General features: G+C 44.2%; 1 protein-coding gene across 3 annotated transcripts; it reads right to left on the bottom strand.

The window, feature by feature from the left end:
- Positions 1-11,806, bottom strand: wdr81 (WD repeat domain 81). 3 transcript variants are annotated; one of them, XM_034113356.1, is made up of 12 exons: positions 11,552-11,806; positions 10,262-10,753; positions 6,376-9,941; positions 6,183-6,290; positions 5,665-5,864; positions 5,352-5,533; positions 4,929-5,094; positions 4,379-4,544; positions 3,462-4,289; positions 3,216-3,361; positions 2,899-3,081; positions 1-1,188 (listed from the first exon to the last, which is right to left on the bottom strand). In XM_034113356.1, the coding sequence occupies exons 2-12, from the start codon at positions 10,621-10,623 to the stop codon at positions 862-864; spliced, it is 6,234 nt and encodes a 2,077-aa protein (XP_033969247.1). In that variant the 5' UTR covers positions 10,624-10,753; positions 11,552-11,806; the 3' UTR covers positions 1-861. The 3 variants fall into 3 exon arrangements, with proteins under 3 accessions (XP_033969247.1, XP_033969248.1, XP_033969249.1); XM_034113357.1 differs by having other exon boundaries at positions 10,262-10,690; XM_034113358.1 differs by having other exon boundaries at positions 11,663-11,806.
- Positions 11,807-17,138: the final 5,332 nt, after the last annotated feature.

Here is a 17,138-nt window from a genome sequence, read left to right as displayed (position 1 = left end):
CAACTTCAAGTAATTTATTAGTGGATAAAAACATTCATTCTTTAAAATCTGAGTGTGAATCTAAATGTTACAATTCAGGCCATACTTGTGCAGTAGAAGAAAGGCTGTGCATCAGTAAATGACTTTAGTATGTGACGTCAATTGAAGTGTCACCCCGCACCTAAACTTTCATATAAAACAGAGTGTGGACTTTTATTGTTCATGATGTATACACAAATTACTCTGGAACAACTCTTAAGAAACACTGAGCAATGCTAACACAAACAAAGATTTGATCTACAAATACTGCATAGTTTAATCAGTGCATTTGGACACACGTTTTCTAACATCGAGGGAAATGAAAGTTGAGGTCAATGTTTTTTTGGTGTTGTTATGCATCTATTTGGAAAGTGTAAACACTACGTAAGAACCATGTTTGGTTCCACCTTCCTGAGCACATCTTTTTATTCATTCTTTTGATCAGAATAACTGACTGTATCAAAAGAATAAATGACCTTATTAAGATAAGAATAACCCATTATATCTTATCTAGCGCTTTTTTTTTTTTTTTTTTTTTTCTTTTTTAATACCATGGGATTAACTGTACATGAAGAATGTTAAATGCGTAGCACACATTTCTTGCTCCTCAAATTCTGTGCCATCAGCCACACAGGCAGGATTCGGAGACATGAAGCTCATACAATTTCTTTACTTGTGCTGCTCCATCTTAAAAAGCAATTTAGAGAAAATACCCTACTGGATTCAATTGACCTTAAGAACAGGAGAGGGGACAGAGGAAGCCAAGACACCTGGTGCCTAGGGGAATAAGACACTTTTAAAGTCAGCGGTAAGAGTTTTTAGTTTAACTGGGATTGATTTCCCCTAAGCTAGCAGCCGTATGGCCCCGTTCTCAGAGCCCAGCAGCAGGAGCCTCTTGGTGGGCAGGACGGCCAGGCTGGTCAGAGTGCCGCGGAAGTTCTCTGTGCTCAGCTTTGTGCTGCTAACAGGGCTCAAGGAGATATCTGCCATGGAGTACACCCCAATCTTGTTAGCCACTGTTCCGGTCACAATCTCTGAACCGTACAGGTCAAAGGCGTGGATGGGGTCAGACTGAGATTTGTACTGGCGAAGAGGCTTGTGCTCCAGATCTTTCCACACAGCGAGTGTGTGGTCGGTGGAGGAGCTGATGACCAAGTTTCCATCTGAAGCCTGAAAAGTAAAACACAAGACAGGAAGTAACCAACTGTCCATGCCATATCACAGGAAACATTGGCAGTTTTCCAGCATCCCTTTTAAAAAATATGTTTTCATTAAATTAAAAGATATATGAACAAAATAGGATACCTTTTCAATTGAAAAAGCTTGAAACAGAAACTTGTGGCAGACGACAGCATACATATATCAACTTCTTCGACTGACTGCCACTCTAAAGCTTACATTTAAAGATTATCAATCACATGCTAAGGTTTAGGGTACAGGAACACTACTATGCAAATGATTTTAGACTTCAAATTAAATCAATACAACAAAGTCTATTTGTTAATAATTTCCCAGAAAGATAGCCACTGAGATGATACGAAGTGAGAGGGAAGTCTGAGTAATATAAATGCGCCAATGAGAACCACTGTGGTCTTTCTAATGAGTAACCTGTGTCCATATTTGCCTAAACTTGTGCTTTTAAAACTAGAGATACAATCCTTGACCTAATGTGGGGTTAAATAAAGTTTGTTCAAACCTGCTCACTGTTGACAGCAGACCTGCCGGGTACAACTTTCACCATCCCTGCACCACTTAATATCGCTACACCACTACTTTTGGGTAATGTCAAAATAGAAGTCACTTCGCTGACCTTCTTGAATATTTATCATCCAACAGTAGAGCCCCACCTTTGGGCTTGAGAATGTCATGTGGTCAAATACGGGAACAGAATCTGACACCTATTTTCTGGCAATCTTTTGGGGCAGTACTGATATCAGGCATCAGCTCAGGTTTTTACAGACTATATGGTACTAAATTATGACACATTCTATTGCACCTATTTCAATACAGGCTGAATGTACAGAGTCCTTTTTCTGAAAATTGCGAACCAATTGCATTTGATAAAATATTTGTACTTCATTTGTTTAAGGGTAAGGCAATGTGGGGCTCTGCAAACCATCAGTAATACACTTCTTACACCAAGCTCTCAACTCAAAATGATCCTAAAATCTTTACCCCACTAGCAGGTCGAGGACAGACATTGGATGTGGGTAACTCAAAGAAAAAGGGTCAAAACAAGTGACAGGTGATAAACTGGACTACGTGCACTGCGTGGGCTGTGATGTTCACAGTGGTTGCCATCCAGAAGCCTGATTGGGAAATACTACTCTCAGGTTCTGGTGGTTGCACCAAAACCTAGAAATCTGCTAAATGGAGACAATATAAACACCCTTGAGTTCTGATTTAAATTGTGGTTGCTATAGGTGTTTTTCTCTGAAATAAACAACACATTATCACAATTATATGATCTTCCTTATATTTACTATATAAAGTTCATCAAACCCAAATAGACGGACATATTTCTTCCTCTGTCGAATGCTGGTCATTGAAGTGTTTTTACCTTATGACTCTATGTACCTTATGTTACCAACAATATTTGAAATAACCAAATGAATCCTTTATCCTTAAATAAAAGGTTTAATCTTGGAATACACTTGAGCCCTGCTCCCTACAGGTTAGTCCCTGTGGTTGCATCGCTTCCAGTCCAAGTGTTACCAGGTACCTTTGGTTACTTGTCATCTCTCCTCTCTTTGACTAATTATTGTTGACTCTACTGTCTGCTATTTAAATCAAAAACAAAGCCCTACTCAGTTATCCAGAAGTAAGGTAAAGAAAACAAACACACACACACACAGAAACACACACATGATTTAAGTATACCTTCATTTGGAGGATATCTCCCTCATGAGCTGGCCAGCCCTTCAGAATAAGTCCAGTGCGTGCATCCAGCAGAACAATGAATCCAGATGAGAAACCTGCAGCCACAGTGCGCCCTGAGGGGCTCACTGCCAGGTAGCGGATGAGCCCAGCGCCCACATTGTTGTACGCCAGACGAAATTCATGCTGGGGACACAGGGGAAGATTTGTCACGGTCAACTCTGAAATAACTCTATAGTGCAGAATTGTAAAAAAGATTAATGGCATGCTAATTGGTTTATGTTGTATGGCAGAATGAGCTTGCAAACTGAAATGGATACCTGAAATCCAGGTTTGCGAGGATCGATGAAGCGGAGAATCGAATCTGCGCTGCCAAACACAACACTGCAGTGTGGTGCTGGCATGGTGGTGACAGCTGTAATGGGATTCTTCCCATCCATGGCTTCATACGAGCGAATCTGCTTGCCTAAGGAAAACAGAGGGAGTCTATTTACAAAGAACAGCACAGATATTTAATTCCCCCATTTTAGTCTCATCTCCTATAACTAACGCCATATCTCTCTTACCTGTGTACTGATCCCACAGGTGCACGGTCCCGTCGCAGCTGACGATCTCCTGTGAAGCCTCTAGCTGTCCAACATAAAAGATTGACTTTCGATGGTCGTTATATGTGTGCCTGGGTTCCACCTCCTGTGTTCCATCACCGTGGTTATAGAGAGGCCAAAGCTTCACAGTCTTGTCTTTGCTACCAGAGAGGAAGTAGTCCTCCCCTGCCAGCGGTGCCAAACACTTTATGGGGCCGGAGTGACCCAGGAAGCTTTGCAGTCGGATCTGGTGAAAGTGAAAATGTGGATCCTGCTGGTTGAGGCCGATCTCGTACTGCCAGTAGGCCAGCCAGTTGCCCTGCAGAGAGCGGCCGCTGCGAGGGAGCTCCTGCTTCAGGGCACTGTCCTCTGGGGTGGGTCCAGTCACCCAGGAAGAGGAGAAGGACGCTGTGCCGACAGATGACGTGGTAAATGTGGATGCGGCGGTGATGGGGGTGGTATGGCTGGAGCGTCCCCAAGAGTTGGCTAAACCCAGGCTCGAAGTAGCATCATAACTACTTTCCCGGGACACTTGGATCCGGTTCCCTACCAGGTGACTCCCGAAAGTGCCTGACTCAGGGAGGGAGTCTCCCATTAAGGTGGAGCTGTTAGAAGGGGCAGGGAACGGGCTGCCGCCCACACGTCCGCCAAGACCAGAGGAGACACCCATGGAGGAGGAAGGCAGCTCTGACCTCGACCCTGCTGTTGGGTACGTCTCTGCACTCCCCTGACGCAAACTTTGAAGGTAGGACTGGGCCAACTGCCAGACCAGCTCGTGGTTGGGAACCAGTCTCCGAATTGCCATGTCACCTACAGAAATAACAATGCATCACTGATGTATACCACTGAATTGTGAACATTTTATAGATTTCAGTAAAAATGTACTGCGTTCCTCCTACCTATGAGGCAGTAGAAAGGGATGTAAGAGGCGTGGGCCATCTCAGGGTTGAACACAGACTGTAGCTCCTCCAACACCCCCAACTCATATGTCACATTCGACTCTTCTGGTGTGCAGACGTCAACAACCACGACTTCTCCCACAACTCTGCGAGGGGCGCTGTCCAGCTACATTAACACATCTCTGTTTTACAATTCAATTTTCAAAAGGCATGGGTAAAACAACATGAAGAATCTACTAAATTATCTATTGCAAAAAGACTAATGAATCCTGCCGTGTTTAAAAATACATAAACGCTTTTCTCTCCCTCTGTCTGACTGTTTGTATTCCAAATTTCTGTCTTGTTTATTTTGATCCATATTATCTTCTGTCTTATGGTTTTGTAAAGCTCTTTGTGACAAATCTGCTTGATTTGAAAGCATTCTAGAAATAAACTTGACATCATTTCTCAGCCTGTGTGTGTGTGTGTGTGTGTGTGTGTGTGTGTGTGTGTGTGTGTGTGTGTGTGTGTGTGTGTGTGTGTGTGTGTGTGTGTGTGTGTGTGTGTATACCTGGGGCTGCAGATAATGCAGCAGAGAGAAAACGGCAAAAAAACGTCGCAGGGTGTCAGCCATATGCTGCTGCACCATCTCCCTCCCGATGCGGAGACAGATGAGAGCCATCAGGCTGAGTGTCTTGAGACAGACAGCAGTGCGTGTCTGCACCCCGCTGGGGAACCTGGGTACAGCAGAATGGATCAAACCAAGCAGAGGATGGATGACAGATGTATTGTATATTTCTTTGTATTGTTTTTTTGATTATACTCCATAGAAACATAAACATGAAAATGACATTGAGTTCAAAAATATTTGTTCAATTAAAATATAATCAACATTCCAGAAAGATTATACTATTTGTCATGCTGTGTTTGCATAATTAATCACTATCATAACTTAGATCTAAAGTATGTGCGTGGTTGTATGTGTGTTACTTACCCCATGCGGGGGGTGGTGAGCAAGTCCAGTAGGGGCAGGAGCACATCCACGTTGATCTTCATAAGCATGTCCATTAGAGTTGTATCAGAGAGAAAGACGATGATCTTCTGTGTAAGTGCAACAGCTCCAAGCAGACTTGCCTCCTTACGCGTGTTAAGACGCTGCGAAGAAGGTGGAGAAACCTGGAAACATTTGTGAAATCAAAGAAAATGTTGTTAATGTTTTTGGAAAAATTGTTAGTCATTTTCCCACAATAATCTTATTTAGCTGTGATTGACATTCTTATTTTGTATGCTTTTTTGTCACGCCTTACCAGATATCCTATATAAGGCAGGTACTGGTAAGTGAGTACAGGCTCTCCATAGAGTTGAGCTATGTAGATGAGGCAGTCCAACACCGGCACTGCTGTCTGGTCACCAACAACAGGTTTCTTCTCATAAACACTGCCCATTCCTACACCCTCCACACTGCTCTCCTCAGATGCAACCGCCACAAACTGATGTTTTTCAATCCCTACAGGCAGGGCACATGAGAACAACATGGTGAAGCAGCAGCACATGATACTAGGTAAAAATTCAAAACAGCATGATTTAAGATTCAAAGGTTTTAATGTCATATGCACATAAGCTACAGTGTAGAAATGGCAATGAAAATCGTATGACCCGAGCTCCTCCAACGATGCAACATATATAATAAAACACAAAAATACAAATAAAAAATTGTGCAAGAAGTCTATATACACGTAAATAGAATATGATATATACTGTACAAGACGTGGACGTATCAATTATGCAATAAGGCAAATCAACTTTATATTATGCTTTTAAGTACCAATGTAACAATTTGTGAGCAACCGCAGCAAATTTCTGGCTACATATCGCGACGTCACTGTGGGTCCAAGCTTTGCCGACAGCCACCGGACCGTTTTGCAGACAGTATCTGTGTGTGAAGACATGAATAAAACCATTATACATCATCTATTCATAAACAAATCCCTTACATAAACTAAAAACTATTCACTCACCAAGAAGAATCTTTTGCTCTTTCTCCCCAGACTCATCTGATTGATCATGGTCATCCTCCTCTTGGTCTCCCACAATGCCTTGCTCAGTGTCATCCAGCTCCATTCCATTCACAAACTCAGCCTCCAGAGTGGCAACTGTAGCTCCCGAAGCCTCGGTGAAACCAGAAAGGGTGAGCTCCATGTTGGCACCATTAGAGTCTTCTGTCCCCTCTCTACCCTCATTTGTCTGAGTCACCTCCTCCTCCTCCAGCTCGCCACCCTCCTCTCCCTCGCTAGCTTGTTTCAAGTCCTGGCTGCTGTCAGCTGATTTGAGACTGGCTCTATCCCGCATTGAGTCTCCATCACCCAGGGAGAGCTCACTTGTGCTGCTTTTGTCACTTAGCTTCCCCACACTTAGAGACTCCTGGTCTTGATCCTTGGCTGCAGAGTTCTGGCTCTGCTGTTTCCCGGCAGCTGCTCCACTGTTTACATAGAACCCATTCTGAAAGTCCTCTGCCTCTGAGAGAAACACTTGGTCATTCAGACTAATGCCAGAGGAGTAATCAACCATCCCCGTCTCTCCCCCCACCCCTACTCCTCCACTGGCACCACTGCCACCTCCCATATTGCCGCTAACAGTCCCAGATGGTGGCCGCACTTCTCCACACTGAAAGTCCTCTTCTTCTTCCTCTCCTAGATTACATTGAACACCCCTCAACCCTTTGCAAGATTCCTCGCCAGAGCCTGAGATGGAGCTTTCAAAGCCAGTGATGACCTGCAGCACATGGGGAAGAAGGCCGGACAGAAAGGCCTGCAGACCGAGCCTCACTATCAGCTGTAGAATAAAACAGTCAGTGTAGAGATAGAAACGCCCTCTGAGGCAGTGAGGGTTTTCATAAACGTTGATCAGTGGCTTCAGTAAGTACTTGTTTGCATTTCTTGGACCCAGTACTCCAGAGATGGGCTCGAAGAGGTACCAAGCTGCATAGACAGCAGTGGACTCCTCAAGCATGAGGGCCAGAATGAAGGGCAAGAGAATCTCAAGACCCTCCCCTGTGATGTTTCCCCGCAACAGTGTTTCAAGCTGCTGCCACAGGTGAAAGACAAGATCTCTTCCTTGAAGACTACAAGTAGTCTCCATCTTGGAGTGGTAGGAAAAGATAAAGCCATGAAGTGCTTCAAAATAGGAAGGGAAAGGAAAGGGGGTGATGATTGGGTTCAGAAACTGGCAGGGGCTTGGGGGAGGGAGACCATCGCAGATGGGTTCATATTTGAAAAGGAGTGGACTTGGGCAATCTGGTACATTTCTATTTGCCATACCAGAGTGCTTCTCTATTAGAAGCAGCGTCTCAAGAGCGTGGTGCAAAGACAGTGGCACTTCACGGAGGCTGGCAGAGCAGAGCTTCATAACAGCTTGGAAACGCTGTCTCAGGGGAGTGCCTGCATTCAGTCCTCTGAGTTTAGAGGCGTAGAATATCTCCGCGATGAGAACACCAAGGGCCTGCATGTCTCTTTGGTAGAGCTGTGTGTGAGAGAGTAGAGATTCAAGTATGACACCGTCTCTCATGCAGTCAGTAGATCCTGCAGGATGCCATACTTCAGCATGCAGACTCTTCACCAGGAAATTGTTCAGCTTCTCCAGCTCTTCCAAAGGCTGCAATGGGTTAAAGCCTTCAGGGAGGACAATCTTGATTTCCTCTACATTGGTGGCAGTCAAACTCCCCTCTCCATGTTTTTTGTTTGTTGACCCAGCTCTTTGTAACATGGCACTTCGTAAACCAGGGCCTAAGCCCCCTGTGAAATCACCAGGGAATGAACTTGGGGACTGAGAAACAATAAGTGCTGCGTGCTCTCCAACCATCTTTCCTCCTGCCGTACTGACGCTTGGCATTGGCACAGCGCTGGACACAGAGCTGGATGAGCCGGCAGACGCTAATGAGTCCAGAGCTTCCATACCTTGTTCGAGCTCCTCATCTCTGTCTACCATGGTCCAGCTACTGGACTCACACCCTGTGGACTCTGGCACCATTCCATTCACAGTATCAGCCGCTGTCTTGACTTGAGGGATGTGTAGAGAAGGCACGTTAAGAGCAGCAAGGCCAAGGAGAGGAGGTTCTGCTGAGGCGTACAGGGAGGGAGATAAGCGCGGCGGGTGGGGCTGGTCAAACAGCTGAACCACACCATAGGTAGTCAGATTGGTGTGGTGGTCAACCAGGTGCAGGCACACATTCTTGGCTTTGACAGCTTCTTTACCAGACAGCTTATAGCCAAATGTGAGATCTATCCAGTGATGCAAATACTGGGACACCTCTTTGCTCTCCAGAAGGCGCCGATGGATCTCTATAAACTCCTCGCATGACTTGCACCAGGAAGGCACATCCAAATCTGGCATGTCGGGGTGGATTGAGCGGAAAATGGAGGGATCTGTGTAGAACTCTGGAATGCACTCATCTGGGGTCCAGCTCTGCATGCGCTCCATACTGGCTGGGTATTCATTGGGCTCCCACTGCGATCTAACATGGCTGCACAACACTGACTTGGGTGTCTGTCTGGCTTTGTAGACATAGTACGTAATGTCTGAGAGCACATCAGATATGTGATGAGGTACATGGAGATGGTCAGACGGTCCAGCACCCCCAGCACCTATAGAGCCACCAAGGTCTCCGCCAACTCCGCTTCCACCAATCCCACCACCCGATGCAGCAGCCAAAGCCTCTTTGGTCATCTCATACGTGAAGTCCAGCTGCTTATCTCCTTTGTTGAGCCTGAACTTTGACCTCCTGAGGTCTCGGAATTTTCCAAATGGCACAGTGAAATCAACCACCCAAGGCAGCACTGGGTGATAGTTGGGGTCTCCTTCTCGTCTTCCTGCTAACCTGCTGAGATCCATCAAGTAGCGGAAGTTACTGACTCGACCATGGACCCAGTCCAAAACCAACTTCTTAAGCTCATCAAAGCAGTCTTCGCAAATTGTTTTATTCTCTTGGCTCACACATACATTGTTCCTTGGCAGGGCACTTTTTGGCATTTGTCTGCCAGTTGCGCTGTTTGCATCCCATTCAGTCCCCAGTTCCTCATAATGGGCCAAGTTGAGTTTGAGACGACTGCAGAGCTGCTCATCTACAGCAATGTCCTGCAGGGAGAGTTCTCCACAAGAGAGACCTGCTGCATGACATCCCTGCAGGGCTGTCAGTAACTGATAGAGAATGAACAACACTTTGGCATGGCTGTTAGCGAGCTTGGCTGGGCTGAAGGAGACAATGTCATGGAGTGAATACTGAGTATAAGGTAGGATTACATAGAGCATCTCAGCCGTCTCGAGCAGACACTCAGCAGGCAGAACATTAGGACACATATGGTCTGTCTGGGACTTGGAGAAGCAAGATGAACTGGATGGCAGACAGTTTTCTTTCTCTTTCTCTCTGGCTGGAGAAAGTGATGGGGACACTCTGTCAGATGAGATGAATGTGGAATTGAAGAGCCTTTGCAGAGCATGACGCACTGAATCTACAGCTGCAACATGCATCTGTTCACTGGCTCCGGCATATGCTTGCACACGTTTGTAATGAGCATCACGCCACAGATTCCTGTGAAAGGGAAAAAGACAAAAGGAAAATCATTGTTATCAAGGTTCAAGGTTCTTTATCTGTATTATTTTTCACACCTTTATGTTTTCACACTTGTTAAAACTAAATGTATATAATACGTTAAAACTAAATGTATATAATACAGTAAAACAGAGTGTAAACTGATAGCTTTTAAATGAATGGTTTATGGACAAAAGCATCAAGCAGCATTTTGCTAGATACATTAGTTTACCAAGTAACCTGTTTTTTTTTTTTTTTGCAGATTTACATTTACATTTTAAAGGATAGAATAACAGAATATCAGAGTTTGCATCACCAACCTGACATTTTGCTGTGACACACACTGCATGGTTTTGACATAGGAATCCTGTGACATGAATTCCATTTGTTGATGGCACGGGTCTCTGGCCAATCTGTAGCTAAGCTTGCTTTTCCTCAGACCCTGAATGCACACTCGGGTCCAGCCAGTTGGCAACTTCGCTTGGGAACACTGAAGATAAGTGCAAATTTCAGGCTCACTGATGCAGTCAAAGCGAGCACATCGCATGATCCTCCTCTCCCTCAGGCCCATCACCCAGCGCGTAGGCACAAGGGCTATGAGCTCCCTGGGACGGGGACCAGGGCCTTGCTGCCTCCGGTCAATCCCCAGGTCCTTTTCAACTGCACGCATCAGCCAATCCATGGTGAGTGCTTGTTAAGAGTCACGGAATATCCTGCTGCGTATGCTTAGCTGTCTCCCACAAGGACCACTTCAGACATTCATGGAGGAAGAAATCAAAATCACCAAGGGCAGACTTAATCTACTCTTCCACCTGCAGAAATGATTAAAAACCACAAATGGAAAACTAGATAAGGTTATAAAGCTTATTTTTTGAAGTACTTTAACAGTTTTATTGCACTGCAAGCTTGTGATGAGAAATGTTGTTTTCGACAGAGGAGAAAATAAGGGTGGCGCAATGAAGGAGATATGTTTGAGTGAATGCATATGAATAACTTGTCCTTTTCAAAGTTCCTGAAGTTTCAGCTCAGCACTGCTCACATGACTACTTCCTGCTACCGCCAAATCATCACAAGTCTAATATGATTTAAATTGTACATTTACCACAAATAAACTATTACCCGTGGGCTTATTGAATGTTGCTAAATGTCCTTTTACCTACAAAAAATGTCCAAAACGGTAATAGGTTACCAGAAGTTTGAATGGATGTAGTATAACGTTAATGTAGCTACGCTGCTAGCTGTCTGACAGAGATAACATCAACAATAGATATTGCCCAATTTAAAGCGAAACTCTAAATATTGTAAGCCTCAAACCACACACGGTTATATTTTAAGCTAATGACAGCCTCGGTCGCGTTGTTTATTATATGAGAGAGATTGCAGCTTTAATACGTTTTAGAAACACTATTGAGGAACTTACGTCAACGTAGCGCTAACAGTTAGCTTAAGGAAGGGGCTAACGAACAATACCTCATTCAAACAAGCAAAACAACTCTTAAATAGTTAGAAACATAATTGACACAAAGCTAAACAAGAGCAGCTATAATAGTTAAATGTTACTACACGGTCATTTCGGAAGAACGACACTCACTGTTTAATATTTAGCTCACCTCTCACCACTTGGATCAGTTGACAGCTAGCTAGCGTTAAGCTAACGGTGCACCTCCAGTTTCATGCATGTTGAGTTTGTGCAACAGTAACTTTATAAAACGAGGACATACAGCAGGGCGTCATTTAGTTCCTTCATTGTTCTGATGTCTACTGAAGCGTGACAGCGGAAAGACGACAGTCAGTCAGCCGATTATGTTTTTGTTCAGTGCTAGTTGGAGCCATGTTTAAGAAGAGACACCTCACGTGACACAACACCAGCCCCATCTCATGTGATCACTGTTGCTGAAGTTTCTTCTTCCTTTGGGTAGAAAGGCAGCTTGGATCCTGGCTCTATGGTGCATTACTGCCATCTCCTGGAGTGAGTTGACTCCTGTAGTGTTGGATTTATCTGATGTTTTCCATCAACCCTGTTCTCCTGGCAAAACATATTCTGCTCCCAATCATTTCATTTCATTCTATCTGATATTTGTTTCCTACTAAGTAGCACCTGTTTTATACTGTGTTGGTACTATAACCTGTCAATGCACAAGGACGGGTTGGAATCTTCTGCATAATGTGAAGATTGTCATTACAGTATAGCCTTTATTTCCTCTCATGTTTCTGTCAATACCCACTTTAATTGAATGAATTAAACGTCCACCCCTTATCTCCCCTCTAGTTCAATGACCAGAATAAACATTTGATAAACACCAGACATATTCTTTGGGTTTACTTGATAAAGCAGAGTAGATAATGTACCTATGCTAAGCCTGATGTTGGTTGTTGACAACCAGCCAACAGTGGAAAAAGTCAGATATTTTTGGGTGATTTCCTTTCCTTTTGTTATATAATAATAGTAACATAGACCACTAGACTATAGGCTATCCACATTTGACCAAGTCTCAAATGTATAATATATTTTGCTTATGCTCCAAATATGTCCCTCTGGTGCAGAGGCAGCCTGTATCCACCAGGACTGTGAGGAAATGGACTCCAGGGGCTAATGAGGCTCTACAGGACTGCTTCGAGACCACTGACTGGGACGTGCTTTGTGTGCCACATGGAGAGGACATCAATAATATGACTGACTGCATCACAGAATACATCAACTTCTGTAAACAAACAATATTACCGGCTAAAACTGTCAACTGTTTCCCCAACAATAAACCCTGGATTACTAGTGACCTGAAAACTCTTTTAAATAAGAAAAAGGAAGCTTTTAAGTCTGGGGACAAATCAATGCTGAAGAGTATCCAGCATGAGCTGAGAGACAATTTGAGGAGGGGCAGAGATTCTTACAGGAAGAAGCTGGAAGCTCCAGCAGAACAATAGCAGGGATGTTCATTTCATTTCATTTCAAACCTTTATTTATTCAGGTTGTATCCCATTGAGATCATTGACCTCTTTTTCAAGGGAGACCTGCTCAAGTAGGTTCCACATGAAACATTAAAAACATAAACAGAACAACAAAAGGACATCATACAGTAGCATTAGGACATCATACAGTAGCATTGTATGTCTGGGCTGGGATGAAGGCTATCACTGGCTTCAAAGGGAGAGACAGACTGACTGTGGGCACCCTGGAGAGGGCCAACGAGCTGAACACCTTCTTCAATAGGTTTAGCTCTCCGCCCGCTGCTGTCTCCTCCACCTCCACTTCTCACCTTACCTCCTCCTCTCAGCCTGGCGTCAGCATCCCCCCTCTGCTCACCACCTACACTTCACACCTCTCCTCCACCACCCAGCCTGGCTTCTGCACCCCCCCCTCTGCTCACATTGCCGCTGACCCCCCCCCCCCCCCCCCCCCTCTGCTCATCTTGCCTCAGACCCCCCCCCTCTATCCCCCCTGCCATCAAGCCCCCCCCCCCCCCCCGCTTCACTGTGAGCTCAGGACAGGTCCAGAGTCAGATGGAAAAACTCCACCAAGGCAAGGCTGCTGGCCCTGATGGTATCAGCCCCAGGGTCCTGAGGACCTGTGCACGCCAGCTGGCTCCTGTTCTCCAATATCTCTTCAACCTGAGCCTGCACCTGGAGACCATCCCGGTGCTGTGGAAGACATCCTGCGTTGTTCCGGTCCCTAAAAAGACAACTCCTTCTGGGCTCAATGACTATCGCCCTGTAGCACTCACATCTCATGTGATGAAGGTGCTTGAGAGACTGGTCTTGGCCCATCTCAGACCGCAGGTGAGATCATTCCTTGACCCTCTGCAATTTGCCTACCAGCCTCACCTGGGGGTGGACGATGCCATTATTTACCTGCTGCAGCGTGCTCACTCATACCTGAATGGATCGGGTTGCACTGTGAGAATCACCTTTTTTGATTTCTCCAGTGCATTCAACACGATCCAGCCTCGGCTACTGAGTGACAAGCTGCAGGCTATGAGGGTAAACTCGTCCACCATCTCCTGAATTACCAACTACCTCACGGACAGACCACAGTACGTCCGGCTGGACAGTGTGCTGTCTAATGCGGTGGTTGGTAGTATTGGAGCCCCTCAGGGGACTGTGCTGTCTCCTTTCCTGTTCACCTTATACACCTCTGACTTTCTATACAACTCAGAGTCATGCCACCTGCAGAAGTTTTCGGATGACTCTGCAGTGGTAGGGTGTATAAGGGATGGACGGGAGGAGGAGTACAGAGCGCTGGTGGGTGATTTTGTTGAGTGGACTGGAAGAAATCATCTGCTTCTGAATGTGGCCAAGACCAGAGAGATGGTCATTGATTTCAGGAGGAAGAGGACATCTCCTCCTCTGCCCCTGTGCATTCTAGGAGAGGATGTGGCAGTTGTGGAGGTCTACAAGTACCTGGGAGTGCACTTAGACAATGGGCTGAACTGGAGGATCAACACTGACGCTGTGTACAAGAAGGGGATGAGCAGACTCTATTTTCTGAGGAAGCTGAGATCCTTCAACGTATGCAGCAAGATGCTGGAGATCTTCTATCAGTCTGTGGTGGCTAGTGCACTCTTCTTTGCTGCGGTCTGCTGGGGGGGCAGCATAAGAGCCGGTGACACCAGCAGGATCAATAAACTGATCAGGAAAGCTGGGTCAGTCATCGGCATCAAGCTGGAACCCTTTGAAGCTGTGGTGGAGAGGAGGACACTGAACAGGCTGTTGTCCATCATGGATAACCCCACCCATCCTCTCCACCTGCAGCTGGACAGTCAACGGAGCTCCTTCTCCAACAGACTGCTGCAGCTCCCCAGTCACAAGGACAGATACTGGAAAACATTCCTGCCCACTGCAATAACACTGTACAACAAATCACCTCTGGCTGGAAGAGAACTCTCTGCTCCATAGTTTCTCTAGAAATAAAACCACGTTGTACATTTTACTCATACATAATCTGTTTCATATTTAATACTCCATATTCCATATATTTTGAATATATATATATATATATTTGTATATATATATATAATATCTGCATGTATATTTTCTATTTCGACATGTATATTTTATATTTTATATTTTATTTTATTTTATTTCTATTCTTGTATATTTTGTTTTATTGTAAAAAATGCCTTTTATGCTGCTGTAACAAAAACAATTTCCCAATTTGGGATCAATAAAGTACGATCTATCTATCTATCTAAAATGGTGGAATGAGCTCCCCATTGAAATCCCCATTGAAATCAGGACAGCAGAAAGCCTACACATCTTCCGGCGCGGACTGAAAACTCATCTCTTTCGACTCCACTTCGAGCGATAGAATTACTAACAAAGTACTTATATACTAATAAAGGACTGGCTTATCTAAAGCCAGTTGAGTAGCACTTGAAATGTTTTGGCTCTATGAAACCTGATGTATTTATATGATTCTGTTTTCTTCAAGTTTGTATCTTCTTGGTCGAATGCACTTATTGTAAGTCGCTTTGGATAAAAGCGTCAGCTAAATGCAATGTAATGTAATGTATGCTTAACTGGGATGTAGTGGAAGTCATCTCCACAAGATGGCGTTATGTCTGTCATTTCACAGACAAAAAGCTCAGCAGTCTTGTTCAGAAATATATCCTATGTTCATTTTCTTTCATCTCATCTTCTTTCTTTTGTTTGAATCCCTCAAATTTGACTCAATCTTTTTCAATTTCCCTAAAAACCACTGCCCCTACTGTTATCTTTTGACACAACATGACATAAGTTATGGCAGTTGGCCAACTGTGTTTGACAGATAATGAATAAAATGGATTTGTTTCTGTGTTTCTTTTTCTTCAGAAAAGAGTATGATATGTATTACACAGTATAATGCAAATACATTCTATTCATACAATTTATTATTGGTATTTTTCCTCTAGATTTTAAGATATTAATTATATTATGTTTAATGTTGCAGTTAACTTAATGAATATGAACATAAGAATGTCAACCTACGTATGCCTCTCAGTTTGCAATGATCTACTATAGTGAAAGGCCAACATGGACTTTCTGGATAACACATTTTGGATGTCTTCACAATGGGTAACACTTGTGTCGAGGCATGAATGTTGAAAACCCAAACTAAACTCTCAATTACAGGGACACAAATTAAAAGCTTCACTTATCTGAGCATACTGCCAATGTAGCATAATTACTGTCAGCACTTTTACAGAAAAGATACAGCCAAAGAACATGACATTCCTTTGCTCAGCATTTTAGTTATTCTCTGAGGTCTGCATTCAGTAGTTGTATAGTACTGCCAGCCAAGTTTAACGTCCCAAGCACAGCTTTGGTTTTGGTTTGAAGAATTCCCTTAAATGGCATAGACTTACATGCACAGAAAGTGGACACAATTAATCGTACTCCGCATTGTATTTCAAAATATGTCAGTGCATTTCATTACCCCTGCAATACATTTCACACGTACCATTGTATTGTACACATTATTCAAAATAATTTGACTGCCATCTTATAAATTCACAAGAAGGAAAACATGATTCTCCGTAGGCTGAGAAAATGACCTGAAGTGACCTTTGATGACCTTTAAAACTCAAACATATGTGGAGCTCAAGTTATAACTTATAAATGACAGATATTTGTGTTTTTTTTTAATGAAAATATTTGTCACTTACTGTATAGGCCTACCCCCAACTCATCACATTTAAATTAAAGTGTTAAAATGGTGTTTCTTCTGCCAACAAGGTTGCATTTTCTATACAGTCAATTGGACTTATTAATTTGTTGGATGTCTACAAAAGCAGATTCAGTTACTTTTTGGTTTGAAGAGTGCAATCAGGTATCAGGCAGCCATTTTCAGCACACCATGCTATCCCTCGTCATAACACAACTAGCTTTTCCTCCTTCCTCATGGTAATTTTATTAACCACTTTAAAGGTCCCATGTCATGCTTTTCCGGTTATTACCCGTCCCCTTGTGTGTTATGAAGGTTTTATGAAGCTCGCAGATGGGGGTGCTGCAGCCCCCTCAGCATCCCCCCCTTCCCGCGTCCATTCGCGATGTCTCGCTGTCTCGCAGACCCCACGCAGCAAGCAGGAAATGAACCCAGCTCACACTGTCCGCTCCTCGCAGCAGCTAGCCTCGCAACGTCCCGCCAACACGGCACCCAGACCCCACGCAGCATTCTCATCTGTTTGTCTTTACTGGTGTCATTTTCTGGTTGGTTCCGCTGTA

This window comes from Trematomus bernacchii, unplaced genomic scaffold, assembly GCF_902827165.1.
Source record: "Trematomus bernacchii unplaced genomic scaffold, fTreBer1.1, whole genome shotgun sequence".
In the NCBI taxonomy this organism is placed as follows: domain Eukaryota; kingdom Metazoa; phylum Chordata; class Actinopteri; order Perciformes; family Nototheniidae; genus Trematomus; species Trematomus bernacchii.
The sequence above is the reverse complement of the archived record's forward strand: the minus strand, read 5'-3'. Positions and strand labels throughout refer to the sequence as shown.